Consider the following 27,802-nt stretch of genomic DNA (forward strand, 5'->3'; position numbering starts at 1 on the left):
TGCGTGTGTGTGCATGTGTGTGCGTGTGTGCATGTGCGCGTACGTGTGTGTGTGTGTGCGTGTGGGTGTGTGTGTGTGTGTGTGCGTGTGGGTGTGTGTGTGTGTGTGTGTATGGTTTAGCCCTCCTCTGACCCTGGCCTCTGCCCAGAGATGGCTGCTGTGTCCTGTCAGCAGTCCTGCTGCGAAGGGGGCATGCATCACCTGAGATGATCTCTGGCAAAGACACACACACACAAACACACACACACACACACACACCTAAAGGACGGGCCAACCCCCCGCCATGCACCGCTCTCTTATCCCCTTTTCTCTCCTCTCCCTTTTTCTGTCTTTTCCTTCTCACTTGTCTCCTTCCTGCTCCTCCTCTCTTTTCTCCTCCCCTTTATTCTTTTCTAGCGTGTAGCTCTTCTTTTTCCTCCTTTTCTCTCCTCTCTTCTTTTCTCCTTATCTCACCTTCCCTCTCCCCCCATCTGGTCCCATTTATTTTACTTCACGTAACATGACAGATCCCATAGTCGTGGATCATGGTCATGATCCCAGATCCCGTAAGCAATGTTACCTACCTAACCATTCGCTGTAACACCTGTTTCAACTAGAAACCTGCAGAAATTGATGTACCAGCTCAGTGAATCTTTGTCCTAGCATCCTGTAAAATGCAAAAGGGAGGACTGTCTTACTAAGCTCTTAAATTAAAGCCATTTGTAATTTATGATGTAGTAAATATTGTTAATTATCAGCTCCTCAGTGTAAACCATTCTTCCGCCTTCTCCGTTCTTTTGGTCCGCTCCTCTCCCCTGGGTAACATAACATTTGAGCCGTAATGGAGTTTAAGGGAGACAAGCGTATATTCAGTGGCGACTCAGTGTCAAATTGACAGCTGCAGTCTTGGCCGTCAGTAGCAATCGGAGCATTTGTCTTTCTCTTTGTTTGTCTCCTCGTCTTCCCGTTGGCCACTCATCTGTGGAGTACGCTGATGGACACAGACACAAAGGAAGGAGACCAGGGCCGCATAAACGACTCGCTGTCTGAGCACCGCACAACTCCCCTGACACACGTGACGAAAGGAGCCAACCAATCACGCGTCAGCCTCCTGGTTCCAGCTGTAAGTGACAGGAATAATGAAATGCTAATAACCCCCCCCCCCACACACACACACACACACACACACACACACACACACACATGCTCACCACCCCACACCACCTTGCCTACCCTGGCTGCAACACTGATTGTGGTAAATTTGATCTGTCTCTCTATTTGTCTCACACACACACACACACACACACACACATATGCACACATATGCACACACACACAAACACAGCTCCATTGAGTAATCCTCATTGCGGTCTCAGCGGAAAAACAAAATTTAAATGTGGAGGGTAAATTGCCAAGTGGGTGTCACAAATTGGCCCGAGATGAATTAAACATTAGCAGCAGTCTCTCTGCACACACAAAATACCAGACCCCTCTAAATGCAACACACAGAAACAGACAGCCACTCTCTAAACCTCCCAGTCTCTCACTCCCGACTCAGACGCTCTGCTTGGATTAGCTCAGCACTGAGCCGATGCACACCTGAGGAAAAAAACACACACACAGCCCTTCGCTCCTTTCTGCTTAAAGATGACAGGCAGGGACTCAGAGAGGAGGAGAGAGGAGGAGAGAGGAAGCGAGAGCTTAATAGCAATGTGAGTGGGAAAGAGACAATGCTCTCATAGCATGTTTGGGTGGCTCTCTTAGCAAACTACTAGCCTCCAATTACAGTTATAGCGCTGTTCCATCCATGTGTGTGTTAAATGTGTATATGTATGTGTGTGTGTGTGTGTGTGTGTGTGTGTGTGTGTGTGTGTGTGTGTGTATTTCTGTCTATGCATAATGTGGAATGAGTGTCCATGCCCAGAGCTCATGAACAGCTCTGCGCTTGTTCCCTCTTTACTCTGGCCAAAAACAATTGGAAAGAGATTAGAATGGACATTTCAATTCCCAGTAACACTGTATTCAATGTTAAACATGGAAGACTTATCCCACAGTGGTATCAATGACACGTTTTGAGACGTGCAATAAAAGTAGACATGAACACGGAAAAGTAGTGTCCTGTCCATTCTGCGAAAAGAAAGAGTCTTAGGGCCTGTCTCAATCCAGACCTAATCGTTCTTTTGTGTACGGTTTATAAAATCATCTACACTCCGCGATTCTAATCCCATATATTTTTGACAAATTCTTCACATTGCTCCTCACGGTCCTCCAGCGGTCCGTTGTTTGCGTTCAAAAGAACTCAGGACCCTGTCCTGGCTCAGTAAAACAGGAAACAGAGTGGCTCGGGCCAAGCCATAAACAATCCCAGCCAATCAACACGTTGCTTCGGGTGCATGGAAGGGAGGGGAGTCATTTGATTGGCTGTTGAGCTCAAATATCAACAACCTTGGGCAAAGCCAAATCGCAGACTGCATCTTTAAGTGATGTCTGAATTCTTGTGGGCTTTGGGGCTTTGATATCTACATATTTCATTGTAGTGAAATCTAAGTAAAGCAAATCAAAGCAAATATAGTGAATAGCGTGTAGTAGTAGTTACCAGTCAAGGTAACATAAGTTAAGTTATGAGTTTTTGTTTTCACCTTAAAATATACAGTAAAGTTGCAATTTGCCAGTCACTTGAAAAGATGCTGGGGTCCAGAATATTTACATTAAATTTCCACTTGTATTTCCTCTGAGACCCAAGGATTTTCAGTGCAGCTTCATTCTATTATGAGGGGCATGAGATCTAAATTCAGGCAACCATTCAAGCAGGAGGAGCCTCTGTCTGCACGCCATTAGCATACCATCAACCCCCACGTGACCCCTACCCGTCTCTCCCCCAGTGCAGCTAAGGACAAATGGAGCAATCGAGTCTGATGGGAATGTATTGATACCAAAGCCATAAGCTGTTTGAAGCCGAAAGGATGATCCAGAACGACGATTGTGCAGCGATGATTCATATCAAGTAATGCCTGTCGGTTGTGTCTGAGGTTTGCACGAGTGAATCGAGCAAAGATGCAAGAGATAAGTTAAGTAAATAAAGAGAGATGGTGAGATGGTGAGCTCCGCAATGTGCACACTCGGCCATCTTGGGCAATGAAGGATGGCAGCAGAGTTTGACATGAGACACAGAGTATGATGTCATGAGGCATGCGGTTTTGCAATGCAACGCAACTATCAGAAATCCTGGCAGACGTAACGGGAATAGATAACCTCGGAGGCGACAGTTCTAATGGATTGGACAATTAGGAACCGGTTCTCAACTGGAACTGGTACGCCATTCCCACATCTAACCGTGTCACATCTTTACCGTTACACAGGATCCTCGTTTCACAGCGTCGTTTATCAGCTCGGTGTGAACTGTGCTGTTCACCGATTTGCTCCGTGATGCTCAGTGAGACGCAGGTGTGGTGACTGATAGCTCCCACTGCATAGGGCTGAGAATCATCAACTTTGCAGAGATCCAACAGCATATGCGCTGCTTTCTCATTAAAAGTTTTTTTTTTTTTTATACATCTCTTGTATTATGCATGGGCTTTGCAGATAATTTCACACTAAGACAATTGAGAGGAAAGCTTTAAAACCCCCATGTGAGGAGAGAACAAAAACAATAACACCTTGAATAAATCATTATGGATTCATATGTATTCTAATGTCTTTAGATTATGATGCTGTCGATATCAAGACAAATCTGTTTAATAACCAACTGAGAGACAGACAGCTGGTATTAATGCCAATAATGCGATCAAGCCTCCCCTGTCTTAACACTGGAAGCAAAGACCCAGTGAGATTGATGACATCTCCTTCAGTGCACACAGCTGTCCTCCACACTGACACTGATGAATGAAAGTCAATGGCACCTCAGACCTGTGAGACCTGTGAACAGTACAAAAGTCTTAGATGCACTGGCAGAGGAACGCCGCTAAGCCAGGCAGCAAGGCCATGAAGGAGGTGACGCGGGGTGGGGTGGGGGGTGAACAGAGGAGAGGTTATTGGTGAAGATGAAAGAGATCAAACGGAGCCCTTGAATGAGAGAGAGAGAGAGAGAGAGAGAGAGAGAGAGAGAGAAAGAGATAGAGTAAACAGAGAGGCAGGCAAATAGACAATTGCTTACCTGTTTGTTTATTTTGGTGGAAAGGAGATAATGTGCTTTTCTTTCATTATGCCATTAAATTCAATAGTATTTTGTGTGTCTGTCTGTCTGTCTGTCTGTCTGTCTGTCTGTCTGTCTGTCTGTCTGTCTGTCTGTGAGTGCGTGTATGGAGGGGTGTGTATGCCTCTGTTTATGCAAGGGAACCTGTGTGTCTGCCTTAGTGTGTATATGTGTTTGTGTTTATGAGGCACGGAGCATCTGTAAGTATTTGTGCATGTGGATTTGAGTGTGTGTGTGTGTGTGTGTGTGTGTGTGTGTGTGTGTGTGTGTGTGTGTGTGTGTGTGTGTGTGTGTGTGTGTGTGTGTGACAGCAGAGAGAGGGACTCTGGGTATTCTCATTAAGCATCTATTCCAGCAGAAAACAGAGAGGACAGAAGCACAGAGGAACTGAACACCGTGTTTAGTTTTAATGATTCTTTCACCCCACCCCTTAACAGCATGGATCACATTAAGAGCCTCAGGAGCGAGGGAGTCCTCCGAGGAAAGAGAGAGGAGGAGAAGAAAGAGAGGGATGACTTGGAGAGGTAGAGAGATGGGAATTAGAAAGCCTGTGAGACTGAAGAGAGAATACCATCACTGAGTGAAGAGACCCTCCTGTGGAGAGGACCACAGAGCGATGAGAGAGCGAGAGAGAGAGAGAGGAAAATAGAGAGAAAGACGGGAAGCGAGAGAAAGAGTGATGCAGAGGGAAAGGAGGAGACGCTGGGAAGGAGAGGCATGCTGAGAAAGAGAAGAGCAGAGAGAAAGTGATTGGTAAATGGTGACAGAGAAATTGGCCTCCGTGTGAGGAGAACCAGGAGTATAGCTACAAAAACAGGAGACAGGGAATCGATGTGAGCGGGAATAGGCAGGTAGAGAGGAACGAGAATCTTTGAATACATAAAATATGGAGAGCAGAGAGAGAGAGGGAGAGAGAGAAAGAGAGAGAGAGAGAGAGAGAGAGAGAGAGAGAGAGAGAGAGAGAATGGGCAGAGAAGCAGAGTAAGAAAACAGCTTTGAGAGGAAAAGAGAAGAGAAGAGAGTGGGTTGTGATGGAGATAACTGTTGCCAGTGAGACATGGTGATGATGTCGATGCCTTCTGATAAGTGGAACAAGCTTGTATGATTGGCCGATTGCACCAGCCTTTCACAGTGCGTGATTCTGCTCCATGAAAGCGTCACAGTTGTCCAACACTGCTGTCTTATTTCATGCTGGTCATGTAGTAGTGGCCGCTCACATTAATCCATAATCCAGCAAAGAAGACCTGACCTGGCCTAGGCCATCACCCACACACAACCCCAACACAGAGACACACACATACATACACACACACACACACACACACACACACACACACACACACACACACACACACACACACACACACACACACACACACAGCTCCAACGAAAAAACAAAGGTCTGAACAGAGCTAACAGATATCGGGATGAACAGATGGACAGACCCTGATACAATCCTATGGGCTTCACCATGGCTTTAAGTGCTCTAATTGTTGTAAGGCTCTAATTCAAAGCAAAGGAAACAAAGCAGAGGTCACGCTTTGACATAAAAAATGACTCCTTTAGTTTTCAGCGTGAGTGTGTATGAGAGTGGAAAGGTCAAACGGTGAAAGTATGTCAGCAGTAAAGCTCAAAAGCATCTAATGAGGTAAAGCAGTAAAACCACACAGACGGAGCAGCCCTTCACAAACTTGTGTTTCTGTCTCAACAGGCGCTAAGGGTTTCAGTGAATGTGGCTTCTGTTACGTTTTCAGGCTAATTCACCAGAATATGACAGCGAGACAAGGGCCTCTGCGCCCTATCAGAAGGCCGTGAAGAGGGGGCTCCGCCACTGAGCTGAGCCTCTCTACTGCAAGACACTTCATCTGCAGAGGAATGAGATGGGAATGAAACTACACTGATTTTTTTCTTCTCTCATTTCATTCTTTTTAACAAGTGTGTATGTCCACACACACACACACACACACACACACACACACACACACATACAAACAAGCTGCTCTAGGACATTGTATCAGTGTGCTAGAACAGGAAGAAAAGAGAGCTAAATTCTGACAACAAGCCCACAACAAAGGATTACAATTGCACAAAACACGCAGAATGTAACTCCAGGCAGACAGAGTGAGGGAGAAAGAGAGAGCTGGAAAAGTGAGGAAATTGGAGAAGAGCAAAGACAGAGAGGCTTGTTGAGATTATGATGGAGGAGGGTAAAACTATTTGTCCCTGTGGGGACTCTTGCTTTTCCTAAGTCAGGAAAAATGAAAAGCCAAACAGTACTAGGGACAACAATTTGCCTCTGTTCTGTTCTGTTCTGTTCGGCTTGTCATTGGAGAATGTCTCTTACAGGAACTGGCAGAGGACCAGGCAGAGACTCTCTGAGACTCTTTCAAACTTTTGAACTATCATCCATAGACATGTGGGCTCTGCAATCATGATGGGGAGATGGGGTGGCAGTGGAACCCAAGGCCCCCTGCTTCTGACCAGTAGCCCTATTTACCTGCATTAGGACCACAGACAGCAGACTCTGTTGAGCTTGTGATTGCTATCATTAAAGACTGAAGTACTAGCAGAGAGACATCAACCTGACAGAACGGACTGCAGGCAAAGGGCTGGTTTCTGTGGAATACTGGGGCAACGGCCATGCGATATACTACTGCATGAACCCAATCAGTGCTGTGCGTATCATAATAAATAAACACACACAGATAAACACACACACACACACACACACTGTCTTATGCATCCAGGAGAAAGAAGAGGAGGAGGAGAGGACAGACACAGGGCCGCCTGCAGTGGGGTGCTTTGACTTCTGCTTACTCAGCAACGGCAGCTGCAGCAGCTGCACAGGGCAATCTCCACACTTTCTCTCACAGTCTCTCCCTCACACACACACACACACACACACACTCACTCAGTTTCTCACAAATACACTTACACACACAGTCTCACACACTCTCAAAAAAAGAAACACCTCCACAGGGATTCAGTGGTTATAACACTATGTATATGCCTTTGTGTAACGATCACCATCTTGGAGAAGATGGATGAATCATTTCCACTCTATCAGTGCTTGCTGTGAACCTCCGTGATCATTACCTCGCCCAGCAGGGATTACTGCACTGCCACGTCAGCTCTGTAATGGCTCAGGTTTAGGGTAATATGGCCCATCGTGCTGAGGTGCACAGTAGAATGTAGATGAGAACGAACGATCCGCCTTGGTTGACTGTTGCAGCCATTTCTGCAAACCCCAGCTCTTTCAATGCACGATCAGAGCGCAGTAATTTCATCCCTCCGAGCACAGGCAGAGGCGTCAGCACTGTGCCCCCTCCGAGGTCTTTTGTGCACCTTGTTAAGTCATTAGTGATGCCACTCGAGCACATGAATGCCACCAGCAAAACATTGGAGTCTGTTTACTTTGCCGTTTTGCTGCTGCTCTGTCATTTCTGGTGTTATGCCACATCTCGCGCTCTGACATTCTAAGGGGCTGTCTCGGCGCATGCCGTGCAGACCCCAGTAGCGCTCCGTCCCAGCTCTCGCGCTTTACTACGCATCACATGTGCACTCACGGGGCGGAATACAGAAGAATACATAGACGTTAAGGTTTGGTTCATAATAGAGCTGTGAGGTCATGGTTTTGAATTAGGTTTTATATGTTTTGACACACCGACTTTTCTCGCGTCGGGTCCTAGTTTGGCGGCGAAAACGGCCCATTCCACCTGGCCGGGTTGTCTTAGATGGCGGCGATAATAATAACTCAGCAGGGGCGTGGAATTTGGATATAGGCGTGGTGACATATTCTTCTCTGACAGGGAACATTTGCATGCACCAATCACAAACCATCACTGCCCAAGTCTGATTTATCTCTCATGTTCCCTTTATTAGAGAGTGGCGCATTATGCCTAGGCCTAAATATTTCTGTTTTAGCAAGGAAGCAGGTGCAATGTTATGGGTGGATGCATCTAATCTATCTCACATATCTTTGAATGTAACACATATCCCACTTAAATGAAACAGTAAACAAATGTCACCCATGATGTAAATATACAATAATGACTTTTCTTTCTATTCACATATTGTAGTCTAATTACACTAAGGCAGAAGAAGAAATGCCTCGCCAAACTATCTCTTTTCTTACCCACAAGGAAAGACAGACAGAGACAGATATTGAATTCCGGTTGGCCCAGGTGTTCAAATACATCAACATAAACATAGCTTGCAACCTATCTACACAGTCACCAGTAGCCTCATGTTACGGAAATGATTACCTTTCTACGTCCACTCTCTACCGTTGACGCACTGCTCAGCTAAACAAGCTTTCACTCACCTGTTTCGGTTCTGCTGGGGTTCTGAAGTTTGTTCCCAGAAAAGGTGAAAGAGCCATCTAAGTGAAGAGGCCATGCAAGGGATACAATTTCAATCTAATTAACATTGAATACCATAGTTACCTGAGACGAAACTAATATGCTATTTCAGTAAAAGCTTAAGATCATTCATCATTTGCATCACCACACTGTACGTAGGTCCTATTGGGGAAAGGAGAGAAAGGAGCCTACTATGAAAATCTGGGTTTCCATTTGATAAATGTTAATTCCACAGAAAATAGAGCTGAACTCTCCTGCTAGAGCTAGAGCATTTTAAAACATGTCTGACAAGCTACAATTATGTGTCAACGAATTGAATTACTTAAATGAACAAAAAAAAAAACACTGTCCAGAACCTGCAGCGATATTGCCACCATCTAACAATGTAATCTCGTTTGATGTGTGTCTAAAGGGATAGCTCGACAATGCTATTGGTCAGCTGTAACCAAACCTGTCACTAATGAACTCTGGTCTGACTCTGCCCACTTAGTGACCACCTTTGCCTTTTTTGTGCAACTGTGTGCATGCACTGCCATTTCCACATTTGTCAAAATGTTCTCTTTCTAATCTAGATGTTTTTGCACTACCAACATCTCCTGTAATGAATGGAACTGTTGATAAACATTAAAACTGTTGCAAATCCCATATGTGCTCTAGGATAGTAGCTCCATTAGAACTGGACAGAACCTTCCTTTTGTCACTTCCTGGAATGTCACATGGGACTACACTGAAAGGACCTCTGGGGAGGGTTTGCTAAACACCGGTGTGTCCCGCTGTCTCTCTCATTCACTCTCTCTCTCTCTCTGTTTCTTGTGATTATTTTTTTTCGTTTCCTTACAAACTAACTTTAGAAGTTCTTCAGTGTTGCCTCTCCGTGTGTCTGTCTCTCTCTCTCTCTCTCAACTTTGTACATCTCTGCCTCTGACCTTCTCTCTGTGTTTCCCTCTTCTTTGTTCTCTCCCTCCCTCCCTCTCCTCCCCTCCCTCTGTCTCCCTCGCCCCCCCTGGCTGTGTTCATTTGGGCTGGCCTGTGTGCGAGTCGTGGGGAGCTGCTCAGTATTCAGGCAGCCAGCTGGATCGCCACCTCTGCCCCCTCTCCGGTTTCTCTCCAGTTTCTCTCTGGTTTCTCCCGCACACAATGCAGCAGCGGTGGCGGCGGCAGTGGCACAATGGAGAACACGACAGAGAGCCACCGATAGCCCCACAGACTGCTCAACCTGACGCTAGTACCCAAAGCCAGACATAGAGGAGAGGCTGATCAATGCAGATACACAACACATAGACACACAAGCACCAGTGGGTGTACACAAACACGCACAGACATACACAACACACACAACACAGCATGACACGAACATGTGAAGTCACAAGCATAGCTATTTTCTGCAGTGTGTTTGTGTTTGTGTATGTGTGTGTGTGTGAGTGTGATGACACCACCTCAGCACCTCGTCTGCAGTCTCCCTGAGCCTGACAGCAGGTTTTAGCCTAAGATCAGCACTGCACAACCTCCCTGGCTGGATTTCTCCCCACAGACACAGAATGTGATGAGCCTGACAGTGGCCAGAGACTGAACTGAGGACAACAATCAGAGGTATAAATAACCAGAGAATCCTCTGCGCAGCAAAGAGACATGTGACAGATAATCCACTGACTGAAAACATGTAAACAGCATCCACTAGCTTTCTATGAAACACCGAAACAAAGATGAACACGAATGCATTAGGGCTATGTACTGCCATGATTCTGGCAAGACAATACGCATTATGATACAGGGGTTATGATTCAATCTATTGCGATATATTATAATACTGTAAGAAAGGCGATATATTACGATTTTATAAATCTAATTTTAGAAAAACTGTCATAGTATAAAGAACACACCAGCATATGCATCAAATATGAGTAAACAAAGTGCAATTTTTTATGCAATCACAACACTGGGATCTACATTTGCATTCATCACAATATCTGTATTGAACCACTGTCTGCCACAGTGCATGTCAACTATCCATTCAAATACGATACAGTGTTTTTGAGAATCGATCGACAAAACATAATGTCATGACACTCGAGTGTATCAATATTTTCATACACCCCTAGTATGCATATGAAATGTGTTTGTGAGTTTATATGTCTGAGCATGTACATGTGTGTGCGTGGGAAGGAAGGTGAATATAAAATGCTTCGTTTTTTAACTGTTGGAATAGTAATGCACTCAATGATGTTTTCATCTCCATATGGTCCCTGTGGAGGTGACGGCCTCCAGCTGAATGCGTGAGGTTGTTTACATAGCATTAATGTAGGAGGGAGGAACGATAGAGCCTGTATGCGCTCTCTCTCTCTCTCTTTCTCTCTGTCCTCTCATCAATCTCCGTCTCGTCCTCTCTTCTCTCCTCTCCAATCACACTATTCTGTCCTCTTCTCTAACCTTTTGTCTCTCTTATCTTTTGTCCCCTCCTCCTCTCTATACCTTCTCTCCTTCCCTCTGCTCCCTCTCTGTATTCTATCTCTCCTCCTCTCCTCCCCTTCCACTGGCACCTCAGTGATGTAATCCATCCAGCTCAGTCATGGAGTACATCACAGGCAACCAGCCAATCGGAGTGCTCGCTGCCACATGACGGAGGAGGGTAAACACTGGCGTCGCCCCGGCGAGGTTACTCTTCATGAAACATGCAGGCCTAGCACACATTTTAATCTTTAATACAGAGCACAGCAACAGTGTGTGGTGGGATCACTGCGATATCCAAAACAGGCACATTCACAAACACACACACATACACACACACACAGATTCTGAAGCAAACATACTCCACTCGCCCACCCAACATACACACACAGATCCTTTTTCTCAACCATGCAATCTCTCTGCAACTGCCAGGACTGTTGTTCATGCAGAGACACATTGAGCAAATTGTTTGGGGGAAGGGGGGGGGGGGGGGGGTGGTGGTTAGTATTCTACCTGCCCCACACACAGACACACCATGAGGGAGCGGTCTCGCATCCTCCAACCCCCTCCACATCTCCCATTTTGCTCAGTTCAGCCACAACCACAGACACACCCGGATGCCCTGTAGCTCCATCAAAAGTAGAAAGGGAAATGGACCACGAGGACAAGAGTGGAGAGACATTCGGACCCCAAGCCGGCTGCTCTGATGCCGTGTCTGTCCACTGGCCTCGGGCCTGTCTGCTGGCTGTTCTGGTGCAGTGATGACAGTGCAGAAACCAGCGCTGGGACACCGTCAGCAGGGCAGAGCGCCGAGGCACCAGCACCCTCCCGGCACTTCAAAGAGAATGATGCCATCCATCTTTAAAACGTGGAAATGGAAAACAAGGGGGAAAACAAAACTTCAACGGATGACTCAGCATCACCTGAACTGTACTGTTTTTCCCATTAGGTTAGGTTTTCCCATTTTCCTATTTTCCCCACTAGGCCCCATTCAGGACATTGACACGGCTCCTGCTGTTTTATTTACGCTCATTTAATAAGGATAGTGAACAAATAAGAGAAGTTCACACTTTCTTACACTAACAACCCAATTTATGTCTCTTAGAATGGAAACAGAAAACAGATAGCCATGGCCCAGATAACACGACTATATTCACAGCAACACAAAAAAAATAGAACAAAACCCATGTTTTTAACACTACTCTGGGGATAAAAAAAAAAAAAAACAGTGTCCAGCACGCTAAGCAGTAATCGATGACATGAACTGAGAGAACTTGTCCTGAAGACAGGTGCAGTGTACTCCTCACTTTGGGACAATATGCTGAAAGACAGGGAACAGATTTGTTACAGCCACAGGTATTACATGCAGCCAGCATATTATTTCTGTACATATATATATATATATATATATATATATTATATATCATAGTGTGATTTGATATTGTGTGTATATATCCATTACATGATTACGTATATTTCGTCACAAAATGACAGTATGGGACAATATAGGTGAAATGCATTTGTTGTCACAAACTTGGACAGGAAGTCCTGAGTTCAGCCAGAGCAACTTATTGCCTGTAAATGGCCAACTGTAGCAACGGCCATTCAAATTGACTAATTACTCACAGTAGAAGAACAAGGGCACGCAAGAGCCAATCGCATAAATGATTCTATGGGCTGCTCTGAGGGCCATCCAATCAAAAGGGTCTTGTCAGGTCCAGCAGGAAATGTTGGCCAATAGCAACGCTTGTATTGAAAACATGAATAGTGTGTAGAGAGAGTGGAATTCTTTTAGGTGACTTCAAACCCTATTCACACGTGCTGCCTGGTTACATCATTTGTAAAGCTTCACCCCCCACCCCATCCAAAAGAAGCAGGGAACAAGTTGCTTTTTTGTATTTCGTTCCCATGTTTGTAATCTTATTAGGGGATATCATTAGTTTCCTCTCACAGACTACACAAAAACCTCTTGGGTGCAGCCTGGAAGAGAGAGGGGGGGAGAAAGGGATAGACACAGAGGGAGAAAGGGAGAGAGAGAGGGAGAGGGAGAGAGAGAGAGAGAGAGAGAGAGAGAGAGAGAGAGGGAGAGGGAGAGAGAGAGAGAGAGAGAGAGAGAGAGAGAGAGAGATGTGAACTGAAATGGTAGTCCCACTGTGGGAAAAAAAGTAAACCAGGTCAGGCTAAGAGAAGAAGGACCGGAGGGGTAGAGCTGAAAATGGTGCCACGGTGGCCTCCTAGCCTGAGCCTGCCTATTCACGTGCACCTCTGATGAAAAGACACTGACCAACTGCATTCTGAGTAGGACCGCTCCATCCAGACACCCTCCAAAGTAAGCAAGACCCCACTCTTCTCATGTATGCTTCAGGGTGGCCAGAGTGAAGTCACCCAATATTTTCGTAGTGTTGCTAGGAGGTCTCTCTGGCAACACCTAAAGTCCTAGCACCATGTTCTAAATGCACCCCCCTAACCTCTGGATCAACATGGTTACCAGACACACAGCTATCCCTTTAAAGGGAAACTTCAGGATTTTTCAACCTGGGCCCTGTTGTTAGATATTTTTGGGTTTAAACTTTTACTGAGGACAATTAACGATCAAAATCGGTCCAGAGTTAGAATGCTATAACTGGCAACCACAAAACGGCTATACAATGTAACCCCATGGGACAAGCGTCTGCAAGTAAACTGTTTCTACAGTTTCTGTAGTTGAAGTTTCAGTTTCTGTAGAAAATGACTGTAGGAACAGAAACATTTTCTAGGTTTTTTTTTACAGTTACTGAGATAAATAGACACAGGTCTATCTCTGTAGGGATCCTTTCCATGTAGTCAGACACTTATAGTTAGTCAGTGGCTGGATGCATACCCCATGGGATTACATTCTATAGCTATTTTGCAGTTACCAGTTATAGCGTTCTAACTAAATAATGGACCGATTTTGAACAATTTAAACTCAAAAAGATGGGAAAATAGGGCTCGGGTTAAAAAATCATGGTACTACTCCTAGGGACCCATTCCATTCCTACTTGCAATAACTATACTAAAGACATAAATGACTTTATACACCTACAAAAGTATGTCAAAGGTATTGTACACTATGAAGCTGCATGTGATCATTTTGCTATTGACTCTATTTTGGTGGTGTGGGACATTTGTACAAGCCAGTAGATGCAACCATAACGGCATACACCTTCAACACTCCTTTCAACACTTCCAACAGTGCAGGAGAACTATCACTACTTTCTGTAAAGAACAAACAAGGTTTCTCCAGCTATCTCTACAGAACTCATAATTCAGCACTAAACAGAGCCTCAACTGCACAACTCAATATGGCTACCTCACCACTGGGATCTATTTTACACTGAAACAACAATGGGCCTGTTCAATGCAACCCTGACAAATGGTTTCAGCCAGCACTGTTGTTTTGTAAAAGCCATAATTGAGGCGAGTTGGTGCTCGGCTGCTCCAGAGGTTCATCCTTGCCTGAGAGAGAAAAGGAAGCTGAGACAGCCATGTCAGAGCCGGCCTGTAATTCTTTTAGATTGAGTGTCCTCCCCTCTCTCAGTAAAGAATGAAATGTTGTAAACAGACCAAACTCAAATCTGTGCACTGCTGGCCTGGACACACACACACAAAGAATCGTCTCAGCATTACTGAGAAGTATAACCCAATTTGTTTACCAACTGAATCTCATTACTTATCTGCCAGCTCTGGAGACATAATATTTATTAAGTGTCTCTCCATCTCAAAAGTTTCAGCATCAATTATAGCGCCACTCACAGTCTACCTTCTGTTTCTCTCTGAAGTGTTCCTAAGGAGAGAAACCAACGGCGATGAAGTCACTGGAGGGTAAGACTAAAGACTAACAGTTAAGCCTTTCATATATTTCAACCAAGCTGCAATATTCTTGAGACTCTAAGCTGTAGCAGATGCTAGGCTGTTTATATTCTACATATGCACAGACAGAACACACAATTGTTCACGTCGGACTCCTGATGGCAATGTGAACACTCGGCAAATTTATAATTTAACAAAATGAGTGATCTCAATGAGTGTGGCATTATTCCAGCTGCCATCCATAATGGGTGATGGGTTATAACATGTTACACTGCAGGGTGAATGAATGAGTGCACTTAACAGCTAGCTTGGAGCAGATGGAGCAGCATCAGGCGAGGCCAGTGGTGAAGGGCAAAGGGTTGAAGGTCAAAGTTGAGCCCAGATGGCACCTGACTATGGAACGGATCCATGCCAGATCAGGGCTAGATGGGGGGCAGATCAGGGCTAGATGGGGCTAGATCTGTTTCAGAGTTTGCTGCTATGTGGGTGGTCATCATTACAGTACAACCACCCCCACCCCAGACACACACACTTGCTGAGCTATGACTTTTATGATAGAGTTACCAGTGCTACCAGTTAGCAGTAAATACATTACGGTCTTAATGATCCTGCAACATCAACTTATATTCATCTTCATTTTGCAATATACAATATATATAATATGCATTTATACAATATTCTCCAATCAGAGGGCCTTAGTTTTGGAGACAGACTCCCATAACTTCCTCCTAATCTGCTGATCTTTGGCAAAAACCCTGTAATCATCCCTGAATACATGCACAGATGTATTTGGACATTTCAGTAAATAACTGAATGGGATGAAAAATAATAAATGGAAAATAAATTTTGACCATTCTTTGATTGAAGACATCAGCAAACTGCTTGCTATCAAGTATCTTATAATGCGCTGACATAAGGCCTGTGATGCAAGGTATGTATATGATATATTCAATACCAGCCTTAAAGGTGCAGTCCACGATTCTAATCCCATACACTTTTTGTCAACTTCAGCGAATTGCTCCTCTCAGTCCTCTAGCTGTCCATTCAGTGTTTGCGCTCAAAAAAACTCCAGTGTTCGTACACAGTCCTGGCTCTGTGAATGGGAAACAAACACAGTGTCTCGGACCGAGCCATAAACAATTTCAGCCAATCAACATGGTTCTTCAGGGGCACAGAAGAGAGGGGTGTCATTTGATTGGCTGTTGAGCTTAAATATAAACAACCTTTCGTGAAACCAAAACCGAATTGCGGACTGCATCTTTAACTACACTATGCTATGCATCATGGCAGCAACAACTATAGACAGGGCATATTCAGTGTATGTCATGGTCCCTCATGTATTATTGCTGAAATATACAATGATTGAGCTTTTGCAAATTGCTACGTGTCAAATGCATCTTGTTTGGGTTTTTTGTATGCTTGACATAATAGACAAAAACAGGACATAAAAGATGCAGACATGCATAGAATATTTATAGACATTGTCAACCCCTTTATAATTTCCTTACTGTTGTGATTCTCGATGCATTTCTGGACATAAAGACCTACAGTACATAATATGAAACATTTGAGGAACCAACATTAGCATCTGTGCCACTAACAAACAGCAAAAACGGCCAGACCATCCAGCCTCATGATCACAGCCACCATCAAAGTTCCTCGTTCCTAATGTAGTGGTTGGCGATCTGCTCCCCAAGTCCTCCAGCGTGGCGACAGCTGTCAGAGTTGGTATAATGAATCTTTACTGGGAGGGATTAGTGGGTGCGCATTTTCAGGACGGAGACATCATCAGAGAAGCGGCGCTTTCCCCAACTCCGCGCTGGAGTAGCGCTGCCGAGGCCGATAAGTGAGCCGGGCCCACAGACCGAGCGCACATCCTACTTGCAGCCTATATTAAGCCTGAGCCACTTGAAATAAAGCTTCTTAAAGGACCAGGGATTATTATGAGTGAGATTTCATGCAGTTCTGAGGCCCCTGATTCCTGCCCCCACATGTGCTGCACAGTACAACACACATACACACACAGGCATACACACACAGACATATATATACGCACACAAACAAGGATACATACAGGAGTTCTCCATTTTTCAGTCTCTCCCTCTCTCTCTTCTCAAACACACACACACTAGGCACAGTATTGATTTGTACACTGGGACAAGTGCACATCTATATTTTTTTCAAACACACAAACAAGCATGTGCACACACACACACACACACACACACACACACACACACACACACACACACACACACACACACACACACACACACACACACACACACACACACACACACACACACACACAACCAATTCTGAAAATGTATGCAGAAGATTTCGAGGAGCTAAGAGATTATGAAACCATTAATTTTCTTTACCATAACCAATGCGATCATACAAGATCACATACAGTGCAGCACGGAGGCAAAGTCATGGCTTAATCAGGTTATAGTACTACTGTACTCTACAACTCTAAGCAGTCAGGATGGAAAAAACAGCTGGGAGAGGTTTGGATATTTTTGTGTTTTAGAAGGCAAAATGTACTCCTAAATACAGCACATAATGTACCATTAGAAAGGACAATAGGTTTAGCAAAGGCTTACACATTAGATTAGATTTATTTAACTTCAATGACATGTTTAATGATACAATGGGATTCTCCTACTCTGAGGCCAAATGCTCTATAGAGGTCAAATCATGTGTGAGAGAGATAAAGAGAGAGAGAGGGAGAGAGAGAAAGAGAGAAAGAGAGAGAGAGAGATAGAGAAGGGGGAGGGAGAAAACTGACAAATCTATGGACTGATTATCCTGAAGACAGCCAACAGCCTGAACAAAACTGTGCCAAATGAGGTCCTTTTAGGAGTACTGAATTATACATCCAAAAAAACTAGATTAGAGTTTCGTTCCAGTGTCGTATTTTGAAAAGACACAGCTGTGACTTCGTTCCCATCTGGTAAAAAGCATATCAGCCAAGCCCTTGCTACCGGTAATCCTCCAGTAATAAATAGTATTGAATGGTAAACTATACCCTGGTCTGAGTTATGCAGCCACACTTACATAGAGTTTTAGGAAGATATCAATGTCACGATCCCACTATACACGCTGTAAACAACAAACTAGGTTTATATTAATATTCATTAGCTAAAAACACCATCTTGATACTACTTTTCCCATCAACCGTATTCATATTAATTATCACGCTTCTGGACGAGAGAGCAAGGCAGCGAGTTTCTCACAGAGATGCAGATTCACCACAGCTCAACATGCAATTAGCACTGATAATTAGAGTGAGTTAGAGCAGCGAACCACCACAGAATGATGAGAAGACGAATGCGTTTAGTCCCTCGTGGATTCATGCCACCACGACAGACCGCACTTCAGAAACAAGCCAAATGAGAAGAAAATGCCCATACGAGGTTCAGGACTGCAGACTGCGGGATTATCTAACCATGCTTTGACATATGGGATTAAAACCTGACCCTGGAGAACGGCATGGTAATAAATACATGACATTACTTCAGTGTGTGCACACACTGGCGTTGCGATGAGTGAATGGCAGATGATCAGGAAATGTGACACACGCCCAGGCTGTGCTCAAGAGTCCGAGCTGTACCAGATTTATCCTGTTCTGACAGGGAGCAGTCAGTCAGGTGTGTCTGCTTGTCTACCTAGCCTATCTTTCCAGCTCTTTCCATCTCACTTTCTGTCCGTCCCTCCCTCCCTCCCTCGCTTTCTCTCGCCATCTCTGACGCTCAAACCCCCCTTCTGTCTGCGCCTCCTCTCACTCACATACACATGGACACGTAAACAAAACATGCAAGCGCACACAGAAACATGCATACAAACACACATACACACACACACACACACACACACTCACACATCACCACAGAGAGGACAGGAAAGAGTGGGAGAGGGCGAAAAAGAAAGAGAAAGAGAGAGCGGGAGAGAGCTGACCGCGTACACCTCAACAAGGAAGGCATCAGACGTTTTGTTTAAGAACTGAAAGATGCAACCCTTGGTAGAACCCCCATTTTCACCTGACAGGCAGAGATCCCCTCACCAATTCCACCTCAACTCCAGAGAGAGGAACTCTCCCCTGTACCCTGGCAGAATCTTGCCCTAAACAGCACCACCAGTGAGGACCCACCAGAGCCCCACAGAGCAGAGCCCTGTCCAAAAAACCCTCATCAGCCACAGCCCTACACAGCTCAGACCAACCACAGAGAGCCCAGAAAAATAGTATGACCCAAGAGGAAATGCAGGCCACACCCAAGATACACCTCCAACCCAACAAGGAAGTTGTCCAGGGGGAAAAACTCCCAGAACAGTTTGACAGAACAGGTGCGACAACTTTTTTGTACATTAATATGTTTGTTTTTCTTATAAGTCATATGAGCGTTATAAAAAACACATGTTAATTGTTAAAGAAAAACAAATGATAATCACTTTGATTAGCGATATGAGACAAATATTTCATTGCTTTTCACTCCATTGAATGAAACCTCTCTAAAACAATGAAACCTCTCACAGTAAGTAGATGGAACATTCAAGGGCTTTATTCTTCTTTGTTCCACATTCGGACAGAGGAGACAAAACAATGAGTTCCTAAGTAAAATAAATGACCAAGATATTATCATCTTACTTGAAACGTGGTGCAGACACAGACACATACTGCCCCCAAGGCTATAGAAATCCTGCTGCCATCTATTAAATATGAACACATCGGACATGGAAGGAAATCTAGGGGAATTATAATTTGGTACAAAGAAAATCTGGCACCATCAATTGTGAAGGTGATATGTTTATCTTTGCAGCCTATGCACCGTCCCAGGAGTCACCATACTATAATGAGGAATTCTTTAATAGGCTCCATACAGAAATCCCAGCTTCCAGGCCCAGGGAAATGTGAGGTCTTTAATGCCCGTTCAGGCACAGGCCCTGGCTGCATAGACGCAGCAGGAAATAAACATACATTTAACAACCTGTCAGCCCCCTCACCCCCGTTACTATTAAAAGGAATGGTAAGAGTCGAGCCTTAGGCCTATACATGCTCAATGGTAGGATCAGAGGGGTCTCCCTAGGAAGGTTCAGATATTGCTCAGCTCTCCGGACTAATGTAGTTGACTATGCTATCACTGACATGGACCAATCTTCCATAAGTGTGTTCATTGTAAGACCACAGACTCCTCATTCAGACCACTGCCAGATCCTGAGATGAATCAATGAAGAAAAATTCCCCAACCGCCAAGCATATTGAGACATATAATGGACATATAAATGGAATTCTGACACTGTGACTGAATTTAACAAAGCAATCAGTTCCATTGAGATAACCGTATAAATACATTTATTTTAAAAGATTTCAAATTGAATAGTGATGATGTCAACCTACCAGAGAGCAGCCAAAAAATTATATTTAGATAAAAGCAAGAACAACATAAAAAGACAGTCGGCAGAAAAAAAATGGATTTGACCATGAATATAGAGAAACGCGAAAGAAACTCAGACATTCAAAAACACCACAATCAAAAATGTATAGTGCCAGTACCATGAAACAAAAGTACTGTGAAACCCTAAAAGAATACACACTAACAATAAAAAGGGAAAGGCAATAACACTACAACCAAACTCTACAGGAAATGTAATACAAATACATTTTGGGAAAACGGGAACCATTTAAAAGGTGCAATGTTTAGGATCAAGGGGATATATTAGCAGAAATGGAATATAGTATTCATAATTCTGTTTTCATTGGTGTATAATCACCTGTAACTAAGAATTGTGTTTTCATTAGCTTAGCAGGAGCCCTTCATATCTACAATTGAAGAGGGTCCTCTTCCACGGAGTCCACTGTGTTGAATCGCCATGTTTCTGCAGAAGCCCAGAACAGACAAACCAAACCACTGACACTAGAGAGGGCCTTTCACCTTTTTATGGCATTTGACACGCTTGGAATTCAGTTGGGTGCATTTCAACAACCTCACCACTAGATGCCACTAAATCCTACACACTGCACCTTTAAATCCATTCCCACCAACACAACTGGCCATACAAAACACAGATAATTGCAGAGATTTCTACCAAAACCAGTACAACATATGACATCAAGAATGAACAGAAACATATAATAGAATGTTTAAAAATATTTGAAGATACAATTTAAGTTAATCAAAATCTCCTGTATTACAGTCTCTTTACCAATGAACTTCAGAAGAATCTAAACTCAAGCCAAGAAAAGCTTGTGGTCCTGACAAACATCAGGACAGAGGTGCTGAAAGGCAGCCCAACCACACTACAAAGGGCTCTCCACAAATGATTTGATCTTGCCGGTTTCTAGCTGGTTTCTTCCCTGGAGACCAATCTGATCCTAACAACTACCAAGGAATCTGTGTGAGAAGTAACCTGGGGAAGCTATTCTGCTTCTTACATTTTTAAGCATTTAAATTCAAAGAGCTCAGACCTGAGTTCCCTCAGTCAGTTGGTCCTGAAATGAACTAACCCACTGCTATTCAACCAAAGAAATCCTATTTGGACCATTGGAGGAATAACACCAAAATAGAACAGAATTTAGAATGTTATCTGGCAATAAAAAGAGTATCTCTCCACTGTCAGAGATACAAAGCAGAGATGAATCCTCATCCAGTGCATGCTGAGTGACCACAGTCTGGCCATAGAGAAAGCCAGATAAAAAAAAACAGGGTTACCCAAAGAGCAAAGGGTTTGTGGTCACTGTATGACAGGGGAGGTAGAGATAGAGCTGTCTTCTACACTGCACTAAGTACTCGCTTAAAAAAAATCACTACCTTGATGCATTTGACAAACGTATTCCAAATTCTAATTCTAATTGGAACAGCAGGACAAACGTGCCATCATTTTGGGAGATGAGCCCCCAGCACCTGCAGATTAGCAGCAGATTGTGTGGCCCCATTCCACAATGTGAGGGACCACTCCTAATCAGCACACTGCAATCCCCACCCAACAACCCTGTCCTCAGGCCCACGCCTGTCTGCTACCACCAGCTCTTCTGTTCACTTTCTCTCCTTTACATCTGTGTATGTACATAACCAAAAGGAAATGTAAATATATGTACAGTGGGGAAAATAAGTATTTGAACCCCTGCCGATTTCGCAAGTTTGGCCACTTGCAAAGAAATGTGTGATATATAATTGTAATGGTAGGTGTATTTTAACAGTGAGAAACAGAATATCAACAAAAAAATCCAGAAAACTGCATTTTATAACATTTATGACTTAATTTGCATTTGATGCAGAAAATAAGTATTTGAACCCCTAGCAAAACATGACTTAGTACTTGGTGGAATAACCCTTATTGGCAAGCACAGACGTCAGACTTTTCTTGTAATTGGTCACCAGGTTTACACACATCTCAGGAGGGATTTTGGTCCACTCCTCTTTGCAGATCCTCTCCAAATCCTTAAGGATGCATTTTCAATGGGAGGGAATGAGGGAATGAGGTTCAAGCCCAATATTCCACATTACATGGCCCCATCCATAGTCCCCTCGATGCAGTGGGGTCGTCCTGTACCCTTGGCAGAGAAACAGCCCCAAAGCATAATGTTTCCACCTCCATGCTTGACGGTGGGGATGGTGTCATATTCAGCATTCTTCCCCCTCCAAACGCGGCAAGTCGAGTTGATGCCAAAGAGCTTGATTTTGGTCTCATCTGACCACATCCTGTCTCCCAATCCTCCTTAGAATCATTCAAGTGTTCATTGGCAAACTTCAGACGGCCCTGTACATGTGCTTCCTTGAGCAGGGGGACCTTGCGAGTGCTGCAGTACTTCAAACCATTACGGCGTAGTGTGTTGCCAATGGTTTTCTTGGTCACTGTGGTCCCAGCTGCCTTGAGATCATTCACAAGCTCCCCCTGTGTAGTTCCGGGGTTATTTTGCACCTTTCGGATGATCACCGATACCGCACAAGGGGATATCTTGCATGGAGCCCCAGACCTAGAGCGATGGACAGTTGTTTGGTGTTGCTTCCATTTACGAATAATCGCACCAATAGTTGTCTGCTTCTCACCAAGCTGCTTGCCGATGGTTTTGTAACCCATTCCAGCCTTGTGCAGGTCTACAATCTTATCTCTGACGTCCTTGGTCAACTCTTTGGTCTTGCCCATGGTGGTGAGGTTGAAGGTGTGAAGTATGATTCTTTGGACAGGTTTCTTTTATACACGTCACCAGTTGAGATCAGGTGTACCTTGTTAGGCCTAATGAGGACTAATCTGTGTGCTTCTTGGGCACATAACTGGTCATTGGGAGCCATAATTCTTGCTGTTTGCTTGGGGGGTTCAAATACTTATTTTCTGCATCAAATACAAATAAAGTCATAAATGTTATAAAATGCAGTTTTCTGGATTTGTTTGTTGATATTCTATTTCTCACTGTTAAAATACACCTACCATTTCAATTATAGATCACACATTTCTTTGCAAGTGGCCAAACTTGCGAAATCGGCAGGGGTTCAAATACTTATTTTCCCCACTGTATATGTGTGTGTGCATTTTATCACATGTCTTATATTCTATGTTTGTATATTTCCAGTGTTTTGCTTTGTCCAGAGGAATCTGCCAGTGAAAATGTTTCAGCTCACCTGAGTATCAAATGCCAAAACTAAGAATGCCCTCTAGTGATAATAGCAGGCTTTGTGCCACCAAATGCTGTAACGAAACTACTGTGACCATAACGAAAACAGATCCAGAGGGGACTTAATCTCAGCACTTGGAGCCAATGAGAGAGAGAGAGAGAGAGAGAGAGAGAGAGAGAGAGAGAGAGATAGCGATGAAGGAAAAAAATATGGGTAAAGAAAATTAGAATAAAAGGGAAATATATGAGACTGAGAAAGAGACAGAGAAACAGAGAAAGGATAAGTGGAAGAGAAAGAGGAGCGAAAGAGAAAGAAAAGAGAGTGATGCAGAGAGAGTGAGAGGGAGAGTGAGAGAGCGCCAGGGGTAAAGTAAAGGGTGACCTAGTTCCGCCTTTCACTGCTCACTTCCCCCTGCTAGGTGTCGTGGAGGCCTGGGGCAGTTCTGGCCAGCCTGGAGCTGGTGGAGGGGAGCAGAGGGGAGCATAGGGGAGCGGAGGGGAGGAGAGGAGAATCGGCCAGAACGGACGCTAAACGGAGGGAAGGCGCTCCCTGCCCTTCCACTGGCCTGGCTAGTGAGGTGGAATATTCCCTAGCCACATCCTTCCAGCAGTGAGACTGCAACAGGGAGCGAAAGAAGCACAGAGAAAAGAAACGGAAGGAAGGATAAAGCAACGGAGGGAGAGTCGTGGAGAGTGCAGGGAATGGGGAGGATTAATGGGGAAGACTACATGCATTTGACATAAACAGATAGATGGACAGACAGAGAAAGTGAATGAGTGAATGAGCATCATGAGTATATGGGTGTATAAGAGACAGAGAGAGAGAGAGAGAGACAGAGAGAGGGGATGGGAGGAGGGAAAGACAGAGTACTGGAGCAGATAGCTGGTCGTGCCTGGGTCTGTTAAAGCTCCTGCGTGACGTCATGCAGGCAGGCTCATAGCTCACTGCTGCTGCACACGACACACCTGCTGCTGCTGGCCTCACCGCCACCTGGCCCGCCTCCAGCACCAGCAGCACACCACAGTGCCTAGCCCACCAGCACACGCACGCACGCACGCACGCACACACACACACACATACACACACACACACACACACACACACACACACACTAATACACACACACACACTAATACAAACACACACGCACACACACACACACACACACACACTAATACAAACACACACGCACACACACACACATACACGCTAACACACATACACGCTAACACAAATACACACACACATACATAACACACACTTAGACACACACACATGGTACTACCGTTTATTTACCACACTGCTAAAACAAACAATACAAGCACACTTTACACACACATTCTTCATAGACACACACACACACACACACACACACACACACACACACACACTCACACACACCACCCTTTGACTCCATATGAGCATTATATGAGCATAACTGTGTAACACAGCACTGCACACATGACTCTACATCTCAGTGAATTACAGGGAAGCAGAGCTGAGCATCACTGCCCTCCCCTGTGCCCTGTCACAGGTGTGTTCCAAACCCTAATCCTTTCCTCTCTCCCCACCTCTAATCCTCATTTAAACACTAAAGCTGCATAGCTTGATGTGTGGCACTGGAGGCCTCCGATACTCCCTGCGGGAAATCTCTGCAGTCTGCGGAGGACCCATCCCATCCTCCAGGCACTTCAGAGAAAGGGAAGCTCTCGCTGATGTAGACTCGCTCACGGTGATTCTAATGGATTCTGATCGGCTCTTTTTTTCCTTGTTGCCTTTTTATTTGAGGCACCACATAAAAAAACAAAGGAGATCACTCTCAAAGCCAGACATGCAGAGCACGCATGAAAGGCCCGTCGAGCGGCACCCGTAAGCGAGCACATCCCCATTAGTAGGAATCACGCTCACTTTGGCTTATTCTCTCAAAAGCAAACATCTGACGCGCCATGCATCGCAACAGGTGCATCCAAAGAGGAAGGCAAACCACTGATTGCCTATATATTACTGATCAGTTTCATTCCATTGAATGTTCAAAGGTGGGTACATTCAGCTATCTCAAATCATGCGATTATATACACATGAAAAACTTTGTTGTTCTACACATGAGAACTATGTACGACTTGATACCAAACCACTTCTCCAGACAGGTTATTTTAAAACATCTGACCTTCAAGCAGAAAGACCAAACAGAGGAAGGACTGACTTTTGTGAACAATTAGTGCCACTTTTGTAAATGTTAATATCCCCTGGGGAAGCTAAGTCACTACATTTGAGCTTCATTGCTCTGTGGAGTTGAGGGTAAATGATTGGAAAAGGTTGCCAACTGTGTGGGAGTGAGAGTGTGTGTGTGTGTGTGTGTGTGTGTGTGTGTGTGTGTGTGTGTGTGTGTGTGTGTGTCTGTATGTGTGTGTATCTGTGAGTGTGTGTGTGTGTGTGTGTGTATGTGTGTATGTGTGTGTCTATCTGTCTGCCTGTATCTCTGTGTACAGCATGCATACTGGTTATTTGGAATTGTCAGTCTCCAAGCCAATGAGGTTTCACCTAGCAGTATAACTAGCTTAACTATAACTGCCCTAATCACTTTGATTTCATGGTCTCCTGTTCATTCAGAACCGATAGATTTAAGTCGATCACCCATTTTGCACTGCACTGTTAAATTGTTTCCCTTTACAATTCCCTTTAGGCAGTTTAATAGACCAAAACTATACATCATTGATGGAATGCATTACTAGTATGTCGTAAGGTGGGTCCCTGGTCAGATCGGATTCCTTGCTTTCTGCCGGACAGTTGATATTGACTTCAAGGGCAATATTGTTTATGGTGTGGAGACACAGCTCTTACAAGCTAACGAAATCATAACAATAGTCAATCCGTCTTTCTTAGGCAGAGCTTCTTATATGAAACCATGTGAAATCTGTATGATCAACATCACCGGGGTACATTCCTCTCACAGTTTAAGCGAGGTTAGATAATACACTGAAGGAGAACACGTTGTAGTCTGGTGTATCTCATTTTGCATTCATAGCCAGAAAACAATAATCCATCAGAACACTAGACTGTAAGTATGCTGAAGGACCCTTTCGGGCACCACCCCTGAATTACTGAGTCATCAATAATGCTGTTAACATATTGAGCGAGCCTGTCTGACAATCCATGTAGTAAAACAATCAACTGTCTGAAACCACCAAATTCAGCAGGCCAGAGAAAAACACCTGACACCTGACAGAACGTCAGCTGCAAATGTGTCCTTGTAAGTATTCAAAATCTAACAGCCAAGTTCCATCTTTGTCCGATGAACGATAAACTTTTCCATCCATTGGGAGTATTAACACGGTATGAGACACCGAATGGATCTCTAGCCCTTCGTCCCATTCGACCCTTGTATCACTGTGTTTGGGTCAGTTGCACTGTCCTACAGAACGGACGAGAGAAGCGTCCACAAAATAAATCGCCTCAGAGTGGCAAGTATCTAGATGGAAGCCCTATTTGGCAAAATAGATAACCCAACAAGAAGACATTTGAAAATAAAGGAGTCGAAGAAACGTGGGATTTGTCAGCACACAGACTGTCACGTAGTAGCGTCCCCAGGCAGCAGAGCGAGAGAGGGGAAGAGCGGGACCTGTGAGATGCAGGTACCCGCCGTCTTGCTAAAACGCTGCGCACGTCGCTTTGCGTCTAAAACAAAGCTTTATTGAAGCCCTGGCTATGGGTTTCTGCGGCACGAAGTATATTAAAAGCGATGACGAGCACAGGTGTTTGCACTGACCTGAATCGTGCAGGTATACTCCGTATCATCCAGAAGTCTGACGGTGCAGTTGTATTCTCTGTCCAAATTCCTGATGCTGCCACTCATGAATCGACTCAACATCTTCTCACACGATTAGCTGGTCTGCGTCCAGGACCAGAACAATAAACTGAACACGGCATAGAAGCAATGTCACATTGACCACTTTCGCCGATCACCCAGTTCAAGCGCAGAGGAGAATTCTTCCTCCCAGACACAGAGCATCGTTCCCCGATGAGTTGAACACTGCGCTTGGAAGGGAGACTGAGAGGAGGAATAAGCAGGTTGCACGGCGCATCCAGGTCCAGGATCAGTCACGGCGGTGCAGTCAGACTGTTGCCTCCTGCCTGCTCACCATTCACCGCTTGCAACTCGAGCATGTGGGCGGGCACATGACAGAAGACTGACATGGAGGTTAACCAATAACGCACCTCCCCAAAAATGTGTATTTAAATTAGCCAATGAGAGTTCAGAATGTTGCTCCTTTTAGGTTAGGTGTTAGCCAGTGACAGCAAGCCGACGTTAGACGCTTTTCGGTGTCCGGTTCTGCGTCGCTTTTGCGGGTGCTGGTAGGGTGTTCTCCCCAACAAAAGAACAA

At 44.6% G+C, this 27,802-nt stretch overlaps 1 protein-coding gene across 2 annotated transcripts in view; it reads right to left on the reverse strand.

Annotated features, from left to right (window-relative positions):
- Nucleotides 1-27,597, reverse strand: part of LOC105905584 (FERM domain-containing protein 5) — a 112,128-nt gene extending 84,531 nt beyond the window's left edge. The window contains exon 1 of one of the 2 annotated variants that reach the window (XM_031564445.2): nt 27,187-27,597. In XM_031564445.2, the coding sequence (XP_031420305.1) occupies nt 27,187-27,288 (102 nt within the window). In that variant the 5' untranslated portion in view covers nt 27,289-27,597. The remainder of the gene's footprint in view (nt 1-27,186) is intronic. The other variant, XM_012833602.3, reaches the window with a different exon arrangement.
- Nucleotides 27,598-27,802: the final 205 nt, after the last annotated feature.

Source organism: Clupea harengus, chromosome 3 (assembly GCF_900700415.2).
Source record: "Clupea harengus chromosome 3, Ch_v2.0.2, whole genome shotgun sequence".
Taxonomy (NCBI): domain Eukaryota; kingdom Metazoa; phylum Chordata; class Actinopteri; order Clupeiformes; family Clupeidae; genus Clupea; species Clupea harengus.